The 25606-nt window shown below is 39.8% G+C and overlaps 1 protein-coding gene across 12 annotated transcripts in view; it reads right to left on the reverse strand.

The window, feature by feature from the left end:
- Nucleotides 1-396: 396 nt before the first annotated feature.
- The window catches only part of EPB41L5 (erythrocyte membrane protein band 4.1 like 5), a 118352-nt gene continuing 93142 nt past the window's right edge, over nt 397-25606 (reverse strand). For 3 of the 12 annotated variants that reach the window (XR_011528659.1, XM_070581098.1, XM_070581099.1), the window contains exons 20-26: nt 25340-25468; nt 21877-21941; nt 17529-17619; nt 15701-15775; nt 11762-11803; nt 11272-11402; nt 5001-5345 (exon numbers count right to left, since the gene is read on the reverse strand). Coding sequence is in view for 9 of the 12 variants with exons in the window: in XM_070581098.1 (XP_070437199.1) it covers nt 5279-5345; nt 11272-11402; nt 11762-11803; nt 15701-15775; nt 17529-17619; nt 21877-21941; nt 25340-25468 (600 nt within the window). In the remaining 3 variants the exon portion in view is untranslated. Of the gene's footprint in view, nt 5346-11271; nt 11403-11761; nt 11804-15700; nt 15776-17528; nt 17620-21876; nt 21942-25339; nt 25469-25606 lie in introns of those variants that run through there. The other 9 variants (XM_070581101.1, XM_070581102.1, XM_070581100.1 and 6 more) reach the window with 7 other exon arrangements.

The raw sequence follows: 25606 nt of genomic DNA on the forward strand, positions 1-25606 counted from the left end.
GCCCTCTAGAGGACGCTATGTCGCACACAGAACGCATTATTTCAGAGGAAGGAACAGAGGCGCAGGTGTGTTATGTAGTTCACTCAAGGTCCCGCGGGTGTGAACCAGCAGAGCTGTGCTTCTGCTGTACATGCTGCTCCTGGAACGACCGCTGTGCCTTCCAGAACAGCTGGCCATGACCAATGAGGTCTTTAAACTTCGAAAACGCCTCTACTCTCAAATTTACACCATACCTACTAAAATGAACACTGAAAACCTTGGGGCTGCTTCTCCTCGGCCTCTCATTAACAACAGCTCCACCTAACAGCTACTCTGAAGTAACAATGCTGCTGAGGAGAGAAAAAGGCCAGCAAACAGGTATTACACTTCCAAGAAACTGAAACAGCTCACAAAACATAAATGTCTCACAAAAGCTTTATTTGTGGTCACATCTACAGTTCTCATCTCGGTATACAAACGACTCACAGTTCGGGGCAGTGCTTCTAATACAAGTCATAACACTGTGGGGCTCACTGAATGAGTAGTGCACTTGATATAAAAATAAATTACAATTTAAAAGCTACTGCAAAGCTTTACACATATAAAAAGTAAACACGAAATAGTTAGTGAGGTCCTCATGAAGATAAAAAGAGCAAGGGATCTGTGCTAAAACGCATCGCTGACGAAGAGAAATCCTGGGAAGTCACTGAGTTGTTGTCTCAAGCAATGCGATAAGGAGATTTACGGCTCCTGTCTCTTAGAACTGGAAATCATCACAGCTCTACCAACATGTTAACACAGCAGAGTGAGACTCAGGGCAAGTTTCTATAATCCAAACAAACCCTCACCCTGGGCGCTAATAGGTAGGAAAAGTTGCCAACTTTCCTCTGATCATTCAAGAACCAGAGTGTTTAAATTTTTGAGAGGGAAATAGGACAAATAATATAGAAATGTACGTTGTTCAGTCTGCATAAGATTCCATGTTTCTAAGCAACTAAAAGGCTGAGGGCAAAATTAATCAGAAACGGTGAGACCCACGACTGACCTTGTCCATGTGTGAATGAGGATCTAAAGATGTCAGGTGCCTCCAAGCAACGGGCAACGCTGCAGAACTCTGAACACCTGCCTGCCTCCCAGGGAGCCACTCTCCCCTACAGAGCTGGAGATCGGGACGCGCACCTGTTTCGTGAGGCTTTCTGGAACCCAGCCATGCCGGCTCACTGACTCTGGCCTATGCTGCTTCTGTGCTGCAAAGCAGAGGTGACAGTAAAGTGTTAACTCCCTCTGCTCTTTACAGAAAGTCTGCTGACCCTGCTCTAAAGGAGCAGACAGGAACTGTGCTTCTCAAGACCCTTACTTACAGAAAAATATCAAAGATTTTTCTCCATGTAAGTAACTCCCAAATAATTCAGCTCTAACAAGGTTTCTGACATGATACTGAGCTTTCATCTTGGGCTCATCTAGGAGAAGTCAGAGGCCCCAGTTTCAGCCAGAACCGAGAAGCGTAAGAGAACAAGCAGTCCAGACGCAAGGAACAACCGGGGCTTTCATCCTTAACTGTCCACAGAGCACCCGTGATTGTGCAGGAGCAGATAAAGGTAAAGACAAAACATTAGCAAACTATAAGAAATATTTTTTAAAAGAATTTTTTTGGGGGCCAGCCCCATGGCTGAGCGGTTAAGTTCGTGCGCTCTGCTGCGGCAGCCCAGGGTTTCGCCAGTTCAAATCCTGGGCACGGACATGACACTGCTTGTCAGGCCTTGTTGAGGTGGCGTCCCACATGCCACAACTAGAGGGACCTGCAACTAAGATATACAACTATGTATTGGGGGGGGGTTGGGGAGGTAAAGCAGAAAAAATTTTTTTTCTTAAAATAAACATTTTAGGAAAACTGCTAAGGGCATGTCTAAATTTACCAAGATCAAAGGAACCTAAGCATTCCTCTGTTCAGCAGTGTTTCCTGAAGGACAGGAATGAAAGAACAAGAAGTCCTTCCTGCGGATACAAAGGTGATACAACTGACAGTGAGAAATAGGATCTCACTGATTATGTTACAAGTTCTGAGGAACAGTATAGGGCAGAAAACTGAAACTGCCAATCTTATTTTAAACCAGCAGGCCGCCTCTCCCCTTCCTTCCAGACTGTACAAAGGACTGATCTGAAATTCATCTGCAGCTTGCCCAAGGCCGGCAGCAGACCGTCCACTGCTGAGCGCTGTGCTAAGTGTACTAGAGCTGTGCACACGGCAAACCATCCAAGAGCAGCAGCAGCAACACTGGAGCACAGGCGACAGACCAGTGAGGCGACGGGAGAGGACGGCAGAGGTGCCACCACTTTCAGCGCCCGCCTAACCCGGCTCACAGTCACAAGTTCTATTGTCCTTCTTCCTAACGAGTTCCCAGAGTAAAATCTGGTCCTGGAAATCTGGAAAGAGTAACCACAGGGCAGTTGAGCCTGTGGCTGAAGCAGCCTTCGTTTGTTTTTGCCGCTCTGGGTCTGTTATCTCAGCCGTAAAGCTGCCTCCAATGGAGGACGGCTAACCGCTCTCTAGCTGGAGCACTCAAATAAACCATTGTTCTTGCTTTCTTTTCAAACATGTTCTCATTACTCCTGACTTAATTGACTTGATTAAACGTTGCCAATATTTCTTTTTAGCTATATTGTACCATGGGAACCTCATCTGGATACAGAAAAACTTCCTGCCTAACTGGCTGTCCTTCTGAACAGACAGTAGGGCTATTTAACCTCATCTGAGGATCTGAGCTTTACTTAATTTATCAGATGATTCAGATGTGCAGGCAGATTCTAACCTCTTGTAATGGGGTCCTCTGCCCTGCAGGGCACCAGCCTATAGTGCCTCCACAGCTGTTCCTCCTTTCCCGCTCCTCCCACTTCAGTGAACCCAGTCTGCCCTCGTATCCAGTATCAGCTCCAATGACAGCATCCTTTACCGACTCACAGTGCTTCTCTCTCCTGCTCACAGAGACAGATTCCCCCCTTCCCCATCTGACACATTCTCAGTATCCTCAGCCCTGCCCCTCCCTCCCTCCCATTCTCAATGAGCAGAACAAGATGAGGTTTACATCAGCTCAGAGATGGCACCAGCAGCAGATATGACAGGAAAGTTACACCTAACAGGTCTCTAATCTGTCAGGGCCAAGTCCCTGTTAAAGTATTAATTTCCATGTTTACCACTTCATGTCAGAACATGAGACAAAATTTCCTTTTAGCTTGAGACTTAAGCGAATTTTAAGAAAGTCCCTAGCAATATTCTGAGTGGCAAGAACACAGGTACCTGAAGACACAAAGGTTATAGAATATTCTCAACAACTTAATTCCTAAATTCTAGGAAGTTTAAAAGGAGGATGGTGCTACCTCCTAAACTAGATGGGAAATTCAGGCTTTCCAAGCTAGTAATGCCCTCGCTGCTTTGTGCTTGGAAGCACAACCTAACCTTTCAGTGTATCTAGGGTTGTCAGGACACTGAAAACGTGATGTCCAGTCCAACATGTCCTGGGTCAAGCCCCTGGTTCGGGGTGTCCCGTACAGCTGCTGGAAAATTTGTTTTACAATTAAGAATTGGCAAGAGCTCCACCAGTGAAATCTACTAGCTTAGCACAATGGCTAAGGGGAAGCAGCCAGCAAGAAGTGCCAACTTTCTTTCCTTCAGCAAAATAGTTTTGTGCAAAAGTGGTTTCCAGTCTGCACAGCTCCCTGGGAAACAGCACAGGATTAAAATTCCTCAGCTTTCCAGTCAGACACTTGCGTGTGTTTGCCTGAGCACATGATTATGCTAAAGGGAGCCCAGGATAGTCCAAACCATGGAATTTTAAAGATCATAAAACTGGCTGTTCTTTTACGCTGAGCCGCATACATTAACACTCAATTATACACACATCACAGGGCAGAAAACTAAAAAGCAAATTCCACGAGGAATAGTATAACATCAGTCTTGAATAACAGGGATTAACAGTGGCTTTACCTACATGGTTTCCACGTCGTCCTCACTTCCAACAGCAACTGAGGTCTACCTTATGCATTCTAAAGTTTTAAAGCTAAAACAGTGTTTTTCTGGGTGTTGAGATCGTGAATGGTTATTTTTATACTTTTCTCTATTTTCTATAATGAGTATTTACTACTTTAATGTCCAGAATTTTTCTATACAGACCAAAAGTGATGAGGAAATTCTAGAGAACTTTAACACACAATTTCTAATGTAGTGTGAGATGTGAGCTCTTTCAGTGTGTTGTGTACAGTTTCGGACACAGTAGGTGTTCAAGAAACAAAATGCCCCCACCCCGACTCCCTATTTCTGTCCTGGCATTTTTGTTTTGTTTTCTTCATTTTACAAGCTCAAAATTTATACTAAAAGGAAACGGAGCCTATGTGCAAACAGGTACCGTGTGGAGCACTAAAGCCACAGACACTGTTGTGCTGCTCCGTCAGGGCCTGAGCCTAGAAAGGCCTGCGCCCCCGGCCTGCTCAGGAAGAAGTGTAGGCATCTGTGGGAAACGGCCCAGGGTCTCTCGAACCTACCCTGGCTCCTTCCAGGCTGAAAAGTCACAGAATATGTGTGTGGTGCAAGTCAGTGCTCCCTGTGGGAAGGAAAGGCTGAAAAAATACAATGCCCACTTGATTTCTCTGTAGTTCTTCTCAAGATTTATCTTACCTTTATGTCAACTTGAAGTATTAAGATAGCCAGTCCAGTGAGAAGTCAAAAGAATGGGAGACATTTGAAAACCCTCTGTATTCTAAACTTCTCTTTAGTATTGTAATTATAAAAAAGTTAGCCCTTAATACCTACACATTGTCCTCATTAATTCCCTAAATTCTTTATTTCCAGGTAATGCATGAAAAATGCAGTTTCTCTAACAGGCCTTGAGAGGAAGGACACTCAACCTGATACTAGAGAGAGAGAACAAGGCTGTTGACACCAGAGACAGCCTAGCTACGAAGGCATCCTGAACAATTACAACCACTAGGTGGAGCCAAGGGTTTGAAGGAAACCACAAGGAAAGTAATTCCCTTGTTTCAGGAATTTACAACTTTAATAAAACTATAGAAAGCAAAAGACCAGATACCCTCATTTGGGCAAATATGTAGCATAATTAAACCCTTCCAGTTGGACGGAAAATGTAGCTGTTTTTTCATGGAGTTGAAGTCAAATGTAGGTGAACGTTTTTACCCACAAGTAACAGACAAGCTCCTGAATCCAACATATTCCAGTGGAACCTGATTCCAGGACGGACTGCTGGAGAGTGCTAGGCATTCCAGTTACAGATGGCCAAGAGGCCATCCCTTAGAGCTCAGTCGTCAGTAAACACTTCTGCTTCAAGACGGCTTCTTCGGCCAAGGTTGGAGCAGGGCTGAAAGGAAGAAAGTATGAGAGTTATTCGATGAAACCATCTAGGGTGGGAGCAACATGCATTTCTCCGTAAGTGCCACATGAAACACACTGAGAGAAAATTACATACCTAAATGACTACTTTGTAACACCTAATTTAGCAATGAGGCAGTCCGCAGGAGGCAATTTTCTAGATAACTGATATTTATTTCATCTTGAAATGAGATCTAAAGATACTGATTTCCCCTACTTCCTTGAATAAAATATACCAAACAGTTGCTTAACCATATCTTAATGAGTTGGGATTATTATCAATATCAAGAACAGTACTTTGCTGAGCATGGCAGCAACCTGCTCAAGAAACACCATGGTAAGTAGGCTGCTCTGTGCTTTACAGCCCAGATGGCTGTGTCAGTTCCCACACCAGTAATCTGCTTTGTTAGAGCTGTGTGAAAAATCAAATATGGGCTTTGCATGAGGGCCCAAGAGTCTCTGCCACAGGTAACGAGCATGAACTTAGATGCAAGGATGTAATGACATCTATTTTGGTTTTATAAAAACTTAGTATCAAAATAGATCGTTCAGAGGACATAGACTAAGATGTCAAAAGTACTAACAAGTTTATAAATGAAACACAAGTCAGTTGCACTACTCCTCTCCATTTCTACCAGATAGACTCAAACACTTTCAACTGTCTTTTTCTGGTATTTTCCATGGCTTTTCTCTATCTCTGGTTCTCAAAGTGTGGTCCCGGGAATCTGTTATAAATGCAAATTCTTAGGTACCACCCAGACACACTGAATCAGACACCCTGCGGTTGGAGCCCAGTAATCTGTGTTTCAACAAGTTCTCCAGATGACTCTGATGCACAACTAGCAAAAGTCCTAACTGTTCTAAGTGATGCGTTTCTATAAGGATCTCCTCCTACAGACTGTGAAGGCTTAGCGTTCTCACACCCCACTCACCAGCTCCACAATCCTTCCATCCTATCTTTCAACAGTTACATCAACAATTTTGACCATATTCAGTCTTTGTTGTAATTATATAAACACTTTCGTGATATTTTTTTCTTGCACAATTTTTTTCTCCTGGACTGAAAAACTATCTCATTTTTTGTAGTGACTGCTTGCTCAGTTTCTATACTTATCTCTCATTTATCCCTAACCTTGCAGATAAAACCATGGATCTCTTCTCAGTACGTTCAGACATGTCAAGTAATTTTAAAATTTGGGGTGGGCGATGTGTTTGTATTTTTCTTGCCAATATCCTGCCCAGACTCTAAACCCTCTTCAGATCTGTACAGGGTCCTTTCTAGACCTACTGGGCAGGTGCCACCCTGGAACTTCCCTTCACCTTCCTCCTGGTAAGTTCCTGCACCTCTCTGTTTCCTGGGTCCCATATCATCATCTTTCTTGGATAATCACCTTGTTTTGATGGACCACACAGCTTTCTGAGGAAGACTGCATAGAAGTATATATTTTAGAGAAATTCTACGTCTATTTATTCTAATCTCACACTTCATTGATGGTTTGGAAATAAAACTCTAGGTGAAATATGATCTTCCTCCAGAATCCTGAAGGCATCGTTCCACTATCTTTAGTTTTCAGTAAAGTCTGCTGTCATTCTGATTACGGATCCTGTGTATGTACTCCCCGCTCCCCGAAGACTTACATCCTCTCTTAACTCTATGGTGTTCCTTGGTGCTGTCTACTTTCATTCTCTGTGATGCGTATTCAGAAGGCCCATTTAATCTAAAAAGCTCCAGTACTTCTGTTCTGGGAAATCTCAATTCCTTTCTTTGACAATCTTCTCACTCTTATTTACTCCGTTTTCCTTTCTGGATATCCGATGATTCATACATTACATTTCCAAGACCAATCCTCCAACTTTCCTTTCTCTTCCAGTTTTCATCTTTTTGTTCTACTTTTTGGGAGATTTCCCCAATCTTATCTTCCACACATTCTGTGGATTTTACTTTTAACGTGGTTAATAATTTCTAAGGTTGCTTTGTTTTCTGTTCCTTTTCTTTTCAATTTCCAGTTACTATTGCATGGATGCAGCATCTTCTCTCTCACAATGCTATCCTTTTGTGAAGCTTTTGATACTCACATTGCCTTTACTTCCTCCTTGTTTCTTTTTCCGTCTACCCATTTTGGTCTTAAACATCTGATAATCTCTGGCTCTCTTCACATTTAAGAGGGAAGCACCGGGATGCAGCTTGGAAAGATGTGCAAGATATGGGAAACAGAGGCAAAACTCATTAACTAATGGGCTTCCAGGTAGTTACTAGGCAGATTTCCCGGCATTTTCATCAGGGGATCCACAAACATTAGTTTCTGTGGGCCTTTTCTTTGTGGTTGGTCAGTTTCTCTAGAATGATCCTCTTAATTTCTCACCTGAGACATTATACATGGCTGACAGCATTCTGGAAGCTGAGAGAAGGCAGGCTGGGCATCTCACCCTTCAGCGTGTGGACTTTGAGCTAACCTCCCTGTCTTACTCTAGGCAGAAACTCCCAAATCCAGAGCCTCTGTGGCCCAGCTCCTCCCAAAGGAAGCCTCCAGAATCATGCCAGGATGGGTGGGGAGGTAAGTGTCCAAACGGGTATAAATACTTTCAACCAATCCTCACATTCTCAGCCCCACCTCATACTCCTATCTTCACAAGTATCTGGCACCTCTAATTCCTGAGCCTTTCCAGGGTTCTGCAGTGTGACTTGGCTTGCTTTTTATTTTCTCAGATTCCACTCCCTCCCCTTTTCAGGCTTAGATTTCAGTCTTCTCCTCTCTGCTACGTTGGCTACCACTTATCTGCTTCCAAAATTTGTTAAGTTCTCTCAATAGCTGTTGTCTCCTTTCCTGTACTTTGTCCTTATGGTTTTATGCCTTTAAAATAAAATTTTACAGAAAGAACACCCAAAATAAATTTGACTCTGTAGAGATGCAACCCAGTCATTTTTTTAAAAACATTTTATTGATTATAACATACATAATATTGAAGTGCACAAATCTGAGTTTATAGTTTGATGACTTTTTGCAAATTGAACACACCTTTGTAATCAGCACACAAATCAAGAGACAGAAAATTATTAGCACTCTTCCAGTCACTAACCACCTCAAAGGTAACCATTATTTTCATCTCTAAGAGTTGTGCTTCTTTTTCAACTTTACTTTGCTTACCATTATTATGGTGAGGAGACTCTACAATGATCCCCAATGAGCCCCACCTCCTGGTATTCATACTCTTATGCAATCTCTTCCGCTTATGCATGAGCAGGACCTATAATTTGCTTTAACCAATAGATTATAGCAAAAGGAACAGGGGGTCACGTCTGAGATTAGATTATACAAGATTGTGGCTCTGGCTTGCTAGCAGACTCTCTATTGCCTTCTTGGTTTGCTGGCTTTGATGAAATAAGCAATTATGGTGGAGAGGCCTACATGGCAAAGAGTGAAGGTAGCCTCTGGCCAAGAGCCAGCTAAAACCTGAGGCCCTCAGTCTGATAGCCCTTCAGGAACTTAATTCTGCCAACAACCACGACTGGAGATCCTTCTCCAGTTGAGCATTCAGACGAGGACCTAACCCTGGCCAACATCCTGATGACAGCCTTGTAAGACACTCTGAAGCAGAGGACCCAGCAAAGCTAGGTTGAGACTCCTGACCCACAGGAAATGAAATTATAAATGTGTATTGTTTTAAGCTGCTAAATTTGTGGAAATTTGTTACACAGTAACAGATAAATGATACAATTATGTTTATGCAATTCATCTGTATTGCTACACTGCAGTTGTAGTTCATTAATTTTCATTGCTCTAGTCTAGTACTTATCTAGTTGACTGCTAATAAGCTTTTGGAATGCTTCCAGCTTAGGCTATTATGAACACAGCTGCTATAAACATTCATCTACGTGTCTTTTGATGGACATATATTCGTATCTCTATTGGGTATGCACATAAGAATAAAATCACTGAGTCACTGTGTATGTTTAACTTTAGTAGATATTGCCAAACCTATTTCCAACAAGGTTATTCTAATTTACAGAGTTCCAGTTGCCCCGTATCTTCACCAACCCTTGGTACTCCATGTCTTTTACACTTTAGACATTCTGGTAGTGTGTAGTGGTATCACATGGTGGTTTAAATTGTAGTCCTCAATGACTAGTCAAGTTGCACACCGTCCCGTATGCTTACATGTCATCTGGATATTCTCTTGTGAACTGCCTATTTGAGTATTTTGTCAATTTTTCTATTTAGCTTTTTCTTACTGATTTACAAGAGCTCTTTTTATAATCTGGATGTGAATCCTTTGTCAGAGAGAAAGAGACAGAGGCAGAAACGCGGGGAGGGTGGTGCAAATGTTTTCTCCCACTTTGTGGCTTCCCTTTTTGGGTTCCTGAAATTATATCTCTTGATAAACAGAAGTTTTTGATATAATCCAAGTTATCAAGTTTTTCCTGTATGATTCAAGTTTTTTGTGACCTGTTGAAAAAATCTTTGCCTATTTCAAGGCCACAAGGATGTTCACTTATATTTTCTTCTATAAGCTTCATTATTTGATGCTTCATATTTAGAACTGCAATCCATCTAGAATGGATTTTTGTGTATGATATGAGGTTGGGTCAAGATTAATTTTTTCTCTCATGGATGTTCAACTTGTCCAGCTGATTTACTGGAAGACCTTCTCTCCCCCCAGCACTACTGCATCACTTTTTCATAAATTAGGTAACTGTATATGTGTGGGTTTGTTTCTGTACTCTATTCTGTTCCACTGATTTATTTACTGTTTCTTATTTTCTTTGAGGTATAAGCGACAGATGACATTAGTTTCAGGTATACTACTTGTCATTTTTGATCTGTAATTCCTTTATGACCACTTTGCTTTGGGAAGGAGTGGAGATGAGCTCTTCTTTCATGCGTAATTTTCATGTGGAAGTCCTTAAGAACTAACATTTTATGGTGTAAACTCAATTACAAAGCATTATCACCTGGGCCTCTGCACGTAACCTCTAGTTTCATAGTGGCAATTACTAGACATATAAGTGTTTAGAAAAATAACCTATTACATTTGTATTAACTGCTATTTGACAACTACATGTGAGCTCCCCAAGGAAGGTCCCACATCTGTATGTTCACTGCTATCTTCAGTGCCAGATACAATCAATGCGTGGTACATAACAGACATTCAGTAAGTGTTTGCTGAGGAATAATTTATTACTTCAAAGACTGTGGAGATAAGAGACAACAATTTTAAAGTGAAACTCTAAAATTTCTCTCAAGTTAATCATCTCTAGTAATTTTTTCTCCCTAATTAGGAATTTTTTTCTCTAATTAAGAAAGCATCTACTTCAACTGACCCACATTCTTAACACTAGGAGGATACGAGAAATAGAAGACATAATCAGGGAAAAGTCTGAGGTGAGAATGAAGGAATTATAAATCTTTTGCAAAACAGACACAGTTGTGGCCCTAACAATTAAAATCTGAAGAACTACATGCTGAACAAAAGCTCTTCTGAGGCCAGTTTCTGTCTGGCAAGCAGGACGCGGCAACGGCCGTGTATCAGGTTTCAGCAAAAGCGCCCCCCTGTGATGGCCCACCTCGCCCTGAGCGTGCCTCTCCACCTTACTGATGGACAACATGACAGTGAAGCAGGGAAGGAGAAGATGGAAATCAATTTAAAAGATAGACATTTTTAAAGATAAGCTGTTAACATTTTTAACAAATACTTCATAAAAAAACCATGATACAGTCTACTTCAAAATTTTGTAGAAAATTACAACTGACAAGAAAAAAAAAACTATTCTAAATAATAAACAGAAAAGATTTATCAAGTTTCAATTAAGTTGCATTAAAGAAGGACTGACATTATTGCTTTAAACATAATTAATTTTATTATTTTTTCCTCCTAACAGATGCCTAAGAACTACAACTGAGAAAGAATTTCCTCACCTGGTCACAGCGTCCACCAAGAACGGTGCCGGGGGAGAGACCAGCGAGACCACCTCTCTGTCACCACGTCCCTCCTTCCCTGCCAAGGACGGTCCCTTTCCCACAAGTCCATCAGGAAGGACTGTGCTCTGCTGAGGGAGACACACAGCATGTCTGAGCAGAGGTGACACCACCTACCCAAAGGTCAGTACTTTGGCTCCAAGTCATCTTCTCTAATGATTACAATAATAAGGAAGATGATTTTAATGATCATGGTTGGTTGGTTGTTTTTTACCATCCTTCGCCTTAGATTTTTATTTTTGTTTTTGTCAGCATCCTTAAGCATTTATAAACAGAAAAGTCATATCACCAATTTGAAGCCATTAAGTTCAGTTAAGAGAGCTTTGAGGATGACCCCACATTTCTAAGGAAAAACAAGAGCCTGGTAATCTTTTAAGGCCTCACTCTGAAAGGGTAACCAAAAGAAAAATTGCAAATATCATTAACTTACTGGCACAATCCACCGGGGTATGATCATGGAGGCTGAAGATACCTAAAATAAATTTTATATTGTATTTATTTTTAGAGAAGACTGACTTATTTTTTTACAATTATATTCATAATGCTTTCTTCTACTGTGAAACGCATGGGACGGAGGGAGCAGTTCTTAATGGTCCCCTTGAGCTGACATGGACTTCCAAATCCAAGATCCTTTTCCACAACACAGATGTCATATTTAACCACTTAAGAAACCGTCATAATTTTGAGACTCTCTTTAATCTAAAAATTTACTACTCCAAGAATGCTACTACTTTCAGTTCAGAATGTGACTTTCAGTTCATTAAAGAGGACTCTTCCCCACCCCGGGACCCAGTTTAGCATTTTATTTTCTGAAATTTCAGTTCATTACAAATAATAGCTTGCTTGGCAGCACGCTAAACAATGTATTGTGACTAATTCAAATGAATATCACAAAGGAAGTACACAAAAAAAATCTGTTTACATACAGGTGATTTGCTAATAATCATGCACGCATGTAGAAAACAATAACAAAAACACCCATATTGCTTCTGACTCATAGGGCCTTTGTTACATTCTTTTTAATGTTTAATTTTCTAGATCTTATTTCTATGTGTAGAACTCCCCCTATTTTAGACTTAGACTAGTCCTTGCACTGGTGGCCTTAGATTCTGATAAGAAAAAATTAATATTAGTCCAGGCCTTGACTTATATTAATATTTAATAATAATAATATTCTTCTGGACCACCAAAAGAATAAAAATGCAAACTATGACTTTCCCACCAATATTAAGAAAACACACTTTTACCATAGGAAACAAAACAGAGAAAGAAAGAGAAAAAAATATATATGGTAAAAGTAAACAAAAAAATGGTTTGGCAGGGGGCCAGCCTCGGTGCACAGTGGTTAAGTTCAGTGCACTCTGCTTCGTCAGCCTGGGTTCGTGGGTTCAGATCCTAGCACCAACCTACACCACTCGTCAGCCATACTGTGGCACCAACCCACACACAGAGTACAGGAGGACTGGCATGCATGTTAGTTGAGGGTGAATCTTCTTCAAGCAAAAAGAGGAAGAGTGGCAACAGATGTCAGCTCAGAGCAAATCTTCCTCAACAACAACAACAAAAAATGGTTTGGCAGAAATGAGTCCTATAATAACCATAATTACAGTAAATATGAATGGATTAAACTCAATCAGAGGATAGGGACTCTCAAATAAGATTTAAAAAACAAGATCCAACAAAATGTTGTTCACAAAAGGTCCATTTAAAACCAACAGATACAGAAGGCAATACAAATTTAAAAGAAAGCTAGGGTGTCAATTTTACATCAATCAAAGGGAAATTATGAGAGGAAAAAAGGCAAAGGAAGACACTTTAAAGTGCTAAAAGGAGCTCGAGAAAGTGTAATTACCATGAACATATACGCGTCTCACAGCAACATCATCAAAATACACAAAACAACAAATGACAAATCTAGCAATAGGTGAGAAATGGACTAATCAATAATTGTAGACAGATAGTAAACACACCCTAGAAACTGATAGAATATTTAAGAGAATCAGATTTTAATAAAAGAATTCAGCAAGTTTGCTAGACACAAAATCAAGTTATGAAATCAATAGCAAAAAATTAAATATCATTCACCAAATCAACAAAACTATGAAGTATTTAGGATTTAACCTAACAAAGAAAACAGAAGACTTATAGAGAACATTTAGACACTCAAAAAAAGATGAGAAAATAGAGATATATATCATGTTCATATTTACAAAAATGTCAGTTTGCTCCAAAATAATCTATAAAATTAATATAAACTCCATTAAAGTGCTGAATTTTTTCAGAAAACGAGAGACTTCTTAAAGCCAGTTTAAAATATAATAGGAAAAAAGATCTCATTAATAATAGCACAGAAAGCATAAAGGATCTAAAAATAATGAAAAAAGTATAGACATATTGGGGAGCTATAACTACACAACTTTGACAGGAGATATAGGAATGAGAAAAACACTGTATTCTTGGATAAGGAAACAAACTATCATAAACCTATCAATTGTTTCCTCGAATTTATGAATTTAAGTATTTACAAATAAAAATTCAAAGGATTTTGGAGGGGGTAGCACTTGAAAAAGGCATTCTAAAAGTCATCCACAAGCAAAAATAGCAAAATAGCTGCATCGTGACATGGGGCTGGACCTAGCACATATCAAAACCAATTAAAATGCTACAGTTATCAGAGGAGTGTTACAGTTCTAATAACTGACAAATCTCTAAGTTCAATAGAATAGAGAGCCCATAGGCAGAATCTAAAATGCATAATATTCTAAATTTTTATTTAAAGTAAAGCATTCCAGGGGGCCGGCCCAGTGGCTGAGCGATTGGATTCGAATGGTCCGCTTCAGCGACCCAGGGTTTCACTGGTTCTGATCCTGGGCGCGGACATGGCACTGCTCGTCAGGCCACGGTGAGGAAGCATCCCACATGCCACAACTAGAAGGACCCACAACTAAAATATACAACTATGTATGGGGGGCTTTGGGAGAAAAAGGAAAAATAAAATCTTTAAAAAAAATTAATAAATAAAGCATTCCAAATTTGTAGGGAAGGGAAAACACAGTGATATAAAAATTTTTTAAATCAATTTAATTTTCATCACTGTATCATCTACCCTCTTATGATACAGAATATACATGCAATAAGTGTTATGAATTGGGCCCCAGGGATTCCTTCTCCAGGCTTCAAACCATCTTGCATCAATCTTACAGAAGTTACCTCTTGTGTCTATACTAAGGATTATTACGGCTCCATATTGCCACTATCCCTTTTATTTTCTGCCTATTCACTTTCCCAGACTTGTCATTAATTCTTATCCTTTGGTAAAGTCTCTTTGTTTATTCATCTAAGCTGGTGGTTCCCAAAGGTGGTTCCCAGACCACATCTGCATCACCTGGACCATGTTAGAAATGCAACTTCTCAGGCCCCACCCCACACATACCAAACCAGAAACTCTGAGGGTAGAGCCTAGCAATCTGTGTGTGTGTTTTTGAGGAAGATTAGCCCTGAGCTAATTGCTGCCAATCCTCTTCTTTTTGCTGAGGAAGACTGGCCCTGAGCTAACATCTGTGCCCATCTTCCTCTACTCTTTATACATGGGATGTCTGCCACAGCATGGATTGACAAGTGGTGCCACGTCTGCACCCAGGATCCAAACCGGTGAACCCTGGGCCACCAAAGTGGAACGTGCGCACTTAACGGCTGCACCACCGGGCCAGCCCCGTAATCTGTGTTTTAATACACTGTCCAGGTGATTCTGATACACACCCAAATTTGAGAACTAATGACCTAAGCGAACATCCAGCACCACAGAAAGAACCACCTGTACTTCCAAGCCTTTGGAACGACATCTAATTCCTACAGCAATTCTTGTCACCTGACTCCTAACGCACTAAATGAGTTATTTGTATACCTTTCACCCCAACTAAAAGGAAGTCTCTGGATGAAAGGAGGTGTTTCTTATTTGTATTATGGTCATGTACTTTGCACAGTCTCTCCCATACTGCAATAACAATCAATATGTTCAATGCCAACCATTCTTATGCTCCCACCTTTCTGTAAATTCTTTCAAAAGATTAAGTATGTCCTTATTGTCTTAACTCTTTAGAAGCTGGTTTATCCCCATGTTTCTGCTCATGTTATTTAATATGGTGCTGAATTACAAATATATTAACATGTGGTTATATACAGCAATACACAAATTCAAACTGGTGGAATTTTCCTGCAGAAAGGCAATGCTAAGGGGTTACTGAAATGTAAACTCTTATTAAATGAAAAGTTTTACTAATTTGTTAAAAAAGGCAAAAATTGGAATCTAGCAGGAACATTTTTCAGAACAGAAATTTCTTTCCATCTTGCTGTTTTAAAGCATATTTACCTGAGGTGTGACTGTGTGATCAATTAGATTCTCAGTTAGAGATAAAAGCAAGGCATCCAATTCATCTGTAGCATCCTACAGAAGACAAAGCATCTAAAGTTGTTAAAGGACTCATTAATCATCAGACTAAATTCTTTCCATATCCTCTCAATTTATAATTCTCACCCAGGCCTGGCTGGTGTTAACCTTTAAATGAACAGGGACATTCAGGAATCATGGTTATTAGTGATTCCACCTTGGCTTGGTGGAGAACCTAGACCACAATCAGAACTTGAAAGAGCTAAAGTGTTCTGTGAGTTTTCATATAGCTGTTCCTTTTGGTGAGACAAAACTTGACTAGGGTTAAGCCTGTCCTGGCTCTTGGACTAGAGGAGAGAGGTAAAAGGTTCGGCACAGGAGACAGTGAGTAAAGGAGAGGCCTCAAGTCCAAATGCTTCTTTATCCAGACACAAGAGTGCTTCACTGTTTGCAAAAGAGTACAATATGAATGAGGCCCCATAAACATTAATTAAGACTTTTTATTTAATTAGTATTTGAAGCACCTTATGGAAGATGCAGTTCTGCACTGGAAAGTGTGTGTTTGTGGGGGTAGCAAGAATTTAAAAAGTATAAAAGATAAAATTCCAAACTGGAAATAAGAGAATTAAGTATTTAGGGTGTAGCACATAAGGAAAAAGACCCTTCATTTATACAATTCTATCTATCTGCCTTCAGGCCATGGTAAATCTCCTATTCATGTTCCAACAATCAATTTAATTTTAATCACACACATGAAAAAATTGTTCTCTCTCTTCTCACACCTCCCTCCTTCTAATCCCACCCCCCCACCATGGCCTGGGTGAGTGCCCGCAAAACAGCTTGTGCATATCTCCACCACAACATACTAAAATTCTCTCTCCCAGTGGACTATAAGCAGTCTGAAAGAAGAGGCCATGTTTCATCCATTTTTGAATTTTCAAAGACTAGCATGCTGTCTGGTACATACTATTTATGCAATAAATCTTTGAACTGAATGTCGTTCTCTGTTGTAAAAACATCTCAGGTTCTACTTAACAATTTTCAATTATCAGTCAAAGATGCCAATATATCTTTTTATAATTTTAATTAGCAAAAAGGAAGCTATTGATGACAGGTATTTTAGGCTGTTTTTTTTTTAACCCTAAAGTCTGAAAAGTTATACACCTAAATATTAACTACATGTTGTCTTTAGGTAGTAGGAATACAAGTGATTTTTAATTTTTTCTTTTTACAAAATATTTAGTAAATTTCTACAATAGATGTGCTTACATAATAAAAGAGCAAACTTGTAAATGTTCATTTGCAAGGATAATTTTTCATTTAACTTGCAAATTAGAACATTCCCTGGGCAGTGACCTGAGTTTCTATGACTTCTAAACTGGTGAGGGTGTGGCAAGTGGACACAGGAAAGGCAAGGGCTGCAGTGAGCTGGTTATAGTGCAACACAATGATGGGTTGCTGCTATTTCAAAACATTTCATTTCAATCAATCAATCTTTATTTAGTGCCTACTACACACCGCGAACTGTTAGAGAGACTAGGGAAGCACAGCCAGCATCCAGAAAACAAAAATACAAAGACCCCTCCAAAACAAAAACACCAACAATAACACAAATAATGGAGAGGAAATTCTCAGAAACTCTTGTGAGAGATTTGACAACAGGGTTCTCCCTAGAGAACTGGGGCTCCCTGCTCTTCTCATAGCTGAAGTTCTGGCGTCAATCAGAAATCACCAGATGTCCGTGGTTACACTATAGGATTTAACTCAGTAAGGTCTTTAGAGGAAACTTAAAAAGTGAAAGCACAATTACCTTTAGAACAGAACCATTCTCTGCAGGTGTGGTATGCATCAGAGCAAGAGAATCTTCAAGGAGGGGCACATTACTCTCATTGAATACAGCACTGGGAAGAAAAAGATAAATTCACATCACAGAGGACCTTAAAACAGGCATAGGCAGCATTTTCAAAGAAAGGGCTTAGGAAAGAAGAATAAATTCACAAAGGGGAAGAAGAAATGACAATCTGTGAGGAGCATGACGGCAGCCAGCGCTCACTCATGTGCCTTTGCGAAGCCCTTCCCCATCTATCACATAAGTCTTCACATCCAAGTCAGCCTCACTCACAGGTGGATCAAAATGGTGGACAACTTCACCTTCCTCCTAAATCTCACTGAAAGGACAGAAAAGAAAGACAGAAACACACAAGAGACACATCACTAGACTGATTTTCAAAAGCTGTTATCAAATACACGAATGGGAAAGCTCAGTGGAACAGAAATTATACAGAATATGTGAGATACAGGAGACCGGTCGGGAAACCCAAAGGAGAGGCCGCCATTTAAGGACACAGGCTGGAGAGCTCTGCTGCAGACAGTGGAGGCAACATCTAGAGTACTCCATATGTTACAACAGGACTAGCCAGGAGAGAGGTGCCGAGACTCCGTTACCCATAGGCCTGGCAGTAATGACAGGGGCATCTAACCCCAGATAAGAATAACAAGAATAGGAGCAGTCTTACAGACGGCTTCAACACCAGGGAGGAAAGGGGAAAAACCTACAGCTGACTGTCATCCACCAAGATAACACATCCAGAAGGAAATCCCAGTCCTCTCCAACATCACTGAAAACGTACAAGCAACAGGAGCAGTTCCTGTCCAATCCTACAAGGAGACTAAGAAAAAAAATGAGAAAAATCCTAGATTGGAAAAGTCAGACATAATTAGTGAAGTGGAAGCGAGTACTGTTGCATCCACAACACTGAGGCAAACAGAGGCAAAGAGATGAAAAATAAGAAGAAACAGTTACTGGGCTGGCCCAGTGGCATGGTGGTGAAGTTCGCACGCTCCACTTTAGTGCCTAGGGTTCGTGGGTTTGGATCCCAGGTGCAGACCTCCACACCGCTTGTCAAGCCATGCTGAGTCAATCAATATAAGAAACAGTGAGCATTAAAAGGAGTGAAATGTGGGGCTGGCCCCGTGGCCGAGTGGTTAAGTTCGCGCGCTCCGCTGCAGGCGGCCCAGTGTTTCGTCGGTTCGAATCCTGGGCGCGGACATAGCACTGCTCATCAGACCACGCTGAGGCAGCGTCCCACATGCCACAACTAGAGGAACCCACAACGAAGAATACACAACTATGTACCGGGGGGCTTTGGGGAGAAAAAGGAAAAAATAAAATCTTTAAAAAAAAAAAAAAAAAAAAAAAAAAAAAAGGAGTGAAATGTGCTTTACAATGAATTCTCTCAACCTTTCAAGAAAAGATTAGTCCTGGGTAGTTTACACTGTGTAGAATATGCAAAGAAGCAGATGAAAAGCTTCTGCATCCATTCTGCTCAGCATGTGCCATGACCCAGCACAGCAATTCCAGTCCTAGGAATTCCACACCCTAAAAAAATCCTCACAATATATGTGTATAAGGAGGAACATACACAACATTAATTTGGAATAAATATTTGTCCATTAATAAAAGAACGAATAAATTGTGGCTGACTCATTAATGGCAGTTAAAAAAAAGGAACCAGAAGCCAGTTCTAAATGGTTTAGTGGTTAAAGTTCAGCGCTCTCACCCTTGGGTGGCCCGGGTTCGTTTCCCGGTCGCAGAACCACACCACTCGTCTGTCAGTTACCATGCTGTGGTGGCACCTCACACAGAAGAACTAGAAGGACTTACAACTAGGAGATACAACACACACTGGAGCTTCAGGGAGAAAAAAACATATCTTTCTTTAAAAAAACGAAAAAAAGGGGCTGGCCCCGTGGCCGAGTGGTTAAGTCCGCGCGCTCCGCTGCAGGCGGCCCAGTGTTTCGTTGGTTTGAATCCTGGGCGCGGACATGGCACTGCTCATCAAACCACGCTGAGGCAGCATCCCACATGCCACAACTAGAAGGACCCACAACGAAGAATGTACAACTATGTACTGGGGGCTTTGGGGAGAAAAAGGAAAAAAAATAAAATCTTAAAAAAAAAAAGAAAAAAAAATGAAGGAACCATGGATAATTTTTTAAAATTCAGATATGTCAAAACAAAAACCACTGAATTGTACACTTTAAATGGGTAAATGGAATGGTATTTGAACTGTATGTCAATAAAGCTGTTACTACAAAAACAAATCTCTAAAGAAGAAAAATGTTCAACATCATTAGTCCTTAGGTAAATGAAAATCATAACCACAATGAGATACCACTTCATATTCACTAGGATGGGTATAATTTAAAAAATGGAGAATAATAAGCAGTGGCAAGGATATGGAGAAATTGGAACCCTCATACATTGCTGGTGGGAATGGAAAACACTGTGGCTGTTTTGGAAGACACTTTGGCAGTTCCTCAAAAAGTTAAAGATAGAGTTACCACACGACCCAGTAATACCCTTCTTGGGTATAGATTAAAGAGAAACGAAAGCATGTCTACAAAAATTCTTGTCTGTGAATGTTCATAGCAGCTTTATTCATAACAGCCAAAAAAGAGTAACAACACAAATGTCCATCAATTGACACAAGAATAAACAAAATGTGGTATTATCTATACAATGGACTATTATTCAGTCATAAAAAGGGGTGAAATGACAATACTTGCTACAATATAGATGAACCTTGAAAACATTATGTCAAATGAAAGAAAGCAGATACAAAAAGCCACATAGTGTATAAACCCATTTATATGAACTGTCCAGAGTAGGCAAATCCTATATAGACAGAAGGGAGAATAGTGCTTGCCAGTGCTAGGGAGAAAAGGAGGAAGGCAGAAAGAAGGCAAATAGATATGGTGCTTCTTTTAGGGGTGATGACAATATTATGGAATTAGATAGTGGTAATGGTAGCAAAACTTTGTCAATACACTAAAAAGCAAAGAATTGCATACTTTTAAAGGGTAAATTTTATGGTTTGGGAATTACAACTCAATAAAGAAAGAAAAAAGGTCTAAATCTACTACAGCAAAATGTGAAGATGTGGCAAAGCCTGATACTTGGAACACAGGTATGTATTATATAATTGCCATAGTTTTCTCTATGCCTTAAATATTTCATTTTTTAAAAGGGGATACAGTAATAATAATTTAAAAAGTGTAGAATGGCATGGGGAAAAAAGAGACTAACAGAAAAGGAAAAGGGCCAGAAACAGACCTAAGTTTACATAAGAACTTAGTATATTTTAAGGGATGCACTTCAAATCCTGGGGGTACAACAGATTATTCAAAATGTCAGCAGTCATTTAGAAAAATAAATCTGGAAGTAAGCTGGAGTATATTGTAGGCTCTTTCCAGTTTCAAGAGTTTAATGAAACTAGGCAGTCCCATCCCCACTATCTTCTCTTGACAAAAAAAATTGTGATGAGGTTATTCTAAAAGGCTCAAATAATAATAGAATCTAAAATGTTGTGGGCCAACTGATTTACTGGAATTAAATACAAGGTTAAGTTGTAATTCCAGTTTTACCCTGATCACCACTTAGTATGTTTGTTGAGCACTAACTGTAAAGTCCTATATACAAAGCGTGCTACAGGTTTAAGTACTATATTGATTATAGTATCTGGAACTGATATGAATAAGCAGAAAACTTTTCACCAAGTTTTGAATAATGAGAAAAGAAACAGCATTCACTGATTCAGTAACATTTAGCACCAACTAAGCACAGAACACTGAACACACAGTGATGAACAAAGCAAACTGGCACAGCGCAGGGAATAACAGTCTGGTAAGACAAATAAATGGCGTAATACTCACTAAAGAAAAGAGACGCAGAGGAAACTTGGAAAGAACAGCAAAGAAATTTGACTAATGTGAGAGCCCACAGTGAGAAAGTTTCTAAGAACAAGGCCACTGTGATGACAGGATGGCACTAAAGTTAACTGCCATACCTAAGAGAAGTAATATCCATTCCTCACCAGGTTTCTTATAAGATTAAAAATATCTTTAAAGGTTGTTTTTGCTCTGCAGTTTGAATCAGCTGAAGAATGAGAAGGTAGAGAGACTAATTAGGAGTATCTTCAAATAATCTAAAACTAGGGACTAAGCAGCTACGCAATGGACAGAAGTATGAGTTCAAGCTATCTTTCCAACAGACATCCTGAACCCATGTGGTGACAGACCGAGGAAGAGGACAAAAGACCCCAAAGAAGCTAAGAGGAAAAGAACATCAATTTAATTCAGTCTACCCAGAACGGTACCTGTTGGTGGCAGCATCCTGACCTTTGGCATTTTTATGACTTAATAAGCTACCTTCTCTTGTAACCTAAGAAAATGAAATCATAAAAAAACATTAAATCTTTGTTGAGAATACTAAAGTAACAAGAAATTAACAATTCTTTCCAGTAAGAATGGAAATACCAGTCTGCTTCAGTTCCAGAAAGAGGGAATCAAACCATACCTAGAAGTAGCAGTACTTTACCCAGTGCAATCCTATCCCATGCCCAGATAATACTCCAGGCCTTCACTCTGATATAGTAGTATACAAAGTCACAGGCTTGACCAGACAGCTCTCAATTACTTTAGACATCAAGTTGTGTTAGTCAACATAAATAGAATTCCAAAAGATTCAATGCCAGAATTTTTCAAATTTACATGATAAAAAGAAGAAAGAGGGGCTGGCCCAGGGGCTGAGTGGTTAAGTTCGTGTGCTCTGCTTTGGCAGCCCAGGGTTCACAGGTTCAGATCCCAGGCATGGACCTACACACTACTCATCAAGCCATACTGTGGTGGCGTCCCACACACAAAATAGAGGGAGACTGCCACAGATGTGAGCTCAGCGACAATCTTCCTCAAGCAAAAAGAGGAGGATTGGAAACAGATGTTAGCTCAGGGCCAATCATCTTCACCAAAAATAAAAAAGAAGAAAAAAAAGAAAGAGATGTTGTTTTTTTATTTGGCCTTTTATTTTTCCCCGAAACCAAGAAATATTTTAGGAGGTAATTCTAAAAAATTTTTCTCAAGAGGTTAGTTTTTTCCTCAACTTTACTGAGGTATCATTTACATACAGTAAAACACACACATTTTTAATGTACAGTTTGATGAACTTTGAAAACTACATACAGGTGCATAACCAACACAATAATCAACATATGTAACATCTCCACTACTCCCAGAATGTTCCCTCAAGGCTGCCAATGCAATCCTATCAAAAACCCTTAGACATGGCAGACAATGATCTGTACTTTTTCACAGTTTCATATAAATGGAATCATAATACCTATCTTTTGTGTCTACCTCTTTAGAGTAGCATGACGTTTCTGAGATTCACCCATGGCGTTGTATGTATCATTAATTCATTTCTTTTTATGTGCTGAGTAGCATTCCTGTGTATGAACATGCCACAATTTATCTGTTTACCTATTGATGGACATTTGGGTTGCTTCTCGTTTTTAGCTATTACAAATAAAGCTGCTGGGAACGTTCGTATACCAGTATCTGTGTGAACTTACATTTTCACTTCTTTTGGATAAATACCTAAGAGTAGAACTCCTGGGTTATATGGTATTTCTTTTAATACATTGCCAAACTCTTTCTTCCAGTGCGTATAAAATTTTATATTTTTGGGGACCAGCCCAGTGGCACAGTGGTTAAGTGTGCACGTTCGGCTTCAGCGGCCCGGGGTTCGCTGGTTCGGATCCCGGGTGCGGACACGGCACCGCTTGGCACGGCATGCTGTGGTGGGCATCCCACGTATAAAGTAGAGGAAGATGGGCATGACGTTAGCACAGGGCCAGTTTTCCTCAGCAAAAAAAAAAGAGGAGGATTGGTGGCAGTTAGCTCAGGGCTAATCTTCCTCAAAAAAAAAAAAAAAAATTTTATATTTTTACCAGCAGTGTGCGTTGCAGGACTCTATCACTGCCAACATAGGGATGGTTAGTTTTTAATTTTAGCTATTTCAGTGAATGTGTCTTTTGCCATGAAGTATGATGGTACCTGTAGATTTTTTCGCAGATTTCCTTTATCAGGCTGAAGAAGTTCCATTCTATTCCTAGTTTGCTGTGAGCTTTTATCATGAATAGGCATTGAATTCTGTGAAATGCATTTTCCATATGAATTGAGACAATTTTATTTTTTAACATGGTGAACTATACTGGATTTTGAATGATAAACCAACTTTTTTCCTGAGATAAACCACCTGGTCATGACATACTATCCTTTTTATAAATTGTTGAGTATAATTTGCTTATATTTTGTTAAGGATTTTCGCGTCTCTATTCAAGAAGGGTATTAGTCTATAGTTTCTTTCCTTATAATATCTTTTTCTGGTTTTGGTATTGGGGTAATACTAATCTCATAAAATGAGTTGGGAAGTGCTGCCTCCTATTCTATTTTCTGAAAGAGTTTGTGTAGAATTGCTATGATTTCTTTCTTAAATGTTCAGTAGATTTCAACAATGAAGGCACTGGTCCTGGATTTTCCTTCATGGGACAGTTTTTAACTGTAAAATAAAATCTGTTTAATTTAGGGCTATTAAAGTCAAAAAAGATGCAAAAGTATAACTGAAATATAAGGTAATGACACCAACAATTACTACCACTGCTACGACAACTTGGAGCTTCACATCGGTGACCAACACTCACTAAATGCTCATTATGTGCCAGGTGCTACTCCAGGTCCTTTATATTTATTATTATTATTAATATTATTATTATTAGTAGTAGTAGTATTAATATTATTATTATTCCATCCTTGCAAGCTGCCTTCAGGTAGGTACTGCCATTATCCTTTCTTTAAACATAATTAAACTGAGGTTCAGAGAGATTAACTGACTTGCCAAGTCAAAAGGCTAGTAGGTGGTAGATAAGAAATGGGATTCAAACTCAAGCTGTCTGATTCCAGAATCTATATTGCCATATTTTATATTTATTTGTAAATGTAAATATTATGTTTTCTGTTTATATTGGGGTAAAAGGGTAGATAAAAAGCATAAATAACATTCCTCAAGTGCTCTCAGTCCTGTCACGGCTTGTGCCTGGGGACAGGGCGGTAAAATGTGTCTTCTCAACAGCAGGATACTTTGAAATCCTAGCTGACAACCTGACTTGGTGAGACAGGCTTCTGTCCTGGTTTTAGTTTGGAGGACAAGTTTGAAAGTTAGGCAGAACCCAGGAGAAACTAGAGCATGGATGACATAAACTTCATAGAGGTTGGTCCCTACCCACCGCATCATTTACAATATCACAGCCAACTCTTTCCCCTTATAACAATCACTCCTGTTGCTAATAACATTCTAATTTTGCCAAGTTGGGGGTAGACGTGGGTGAAAAGTAGCAGACTGATAAAGAAAGACCTAAAATCACTGACTTAATATTGACAGGAACCTAAAAATCACTAGATTTTCTGACTATAATAGTGGCAAAGATTAGGGACTCACTTCTATAGGAATTTGACTTTTTTTTCCTTAAACTTCTTACACCGTGGAACGTCTTTACTTTCACTGTTTCATCCCAGGACTGACCCCTCTTAGTGTAGCTTCTATCTAGAGCTGAAGGCACGCTGCATGTTGAGCAGGCTTCTTGGTACTACTCCGTCTCTCCCATCACTAGCTAGGTCACGCTTGCTGAACAGTCACGTATTTTATTGGTACCTCAGGCTCTCTCTGACTCTAAGTCTCAGGCTCTCTTCACCTCACCAGGACCATCTGTATTAAAGGCAGCTTACCTTGTGCACTGCTTCTACTTGAGCCTTCAAAATGTTACTCTTCAAGTCAGGAGGAAGTCTCCTGACATTCAATCCTGGGCTCTCAATGGCATTATTAAGATATTTCTCAGTCAACTTCACCACTTCCTCCTAGATGTTAAAAATATACTGTAAGCAACTCTGACAGGCCATAGTTATATGGAAATAGAAAAGAGACTGACGACGGTTCATATTCAGACAACCAGGAAGTCATGTATCTTAAGCAGTCATATCCTATTCCAGGAATAG

The sequence above is a fragment of the Equus przewalskii genome, chromosome 17 (assembly GCF_037783145.1).
Source record: "Equus przewalskii isolate Varuska chromosome 17, EquPr2, whole genome shotgun sequence".
Taxonomy (NCBI): Eukaryota; Metazoa; Chordata; class Mammalia; order Perissodactyla; family Equidae; genus Equus; species Equus przewalskii.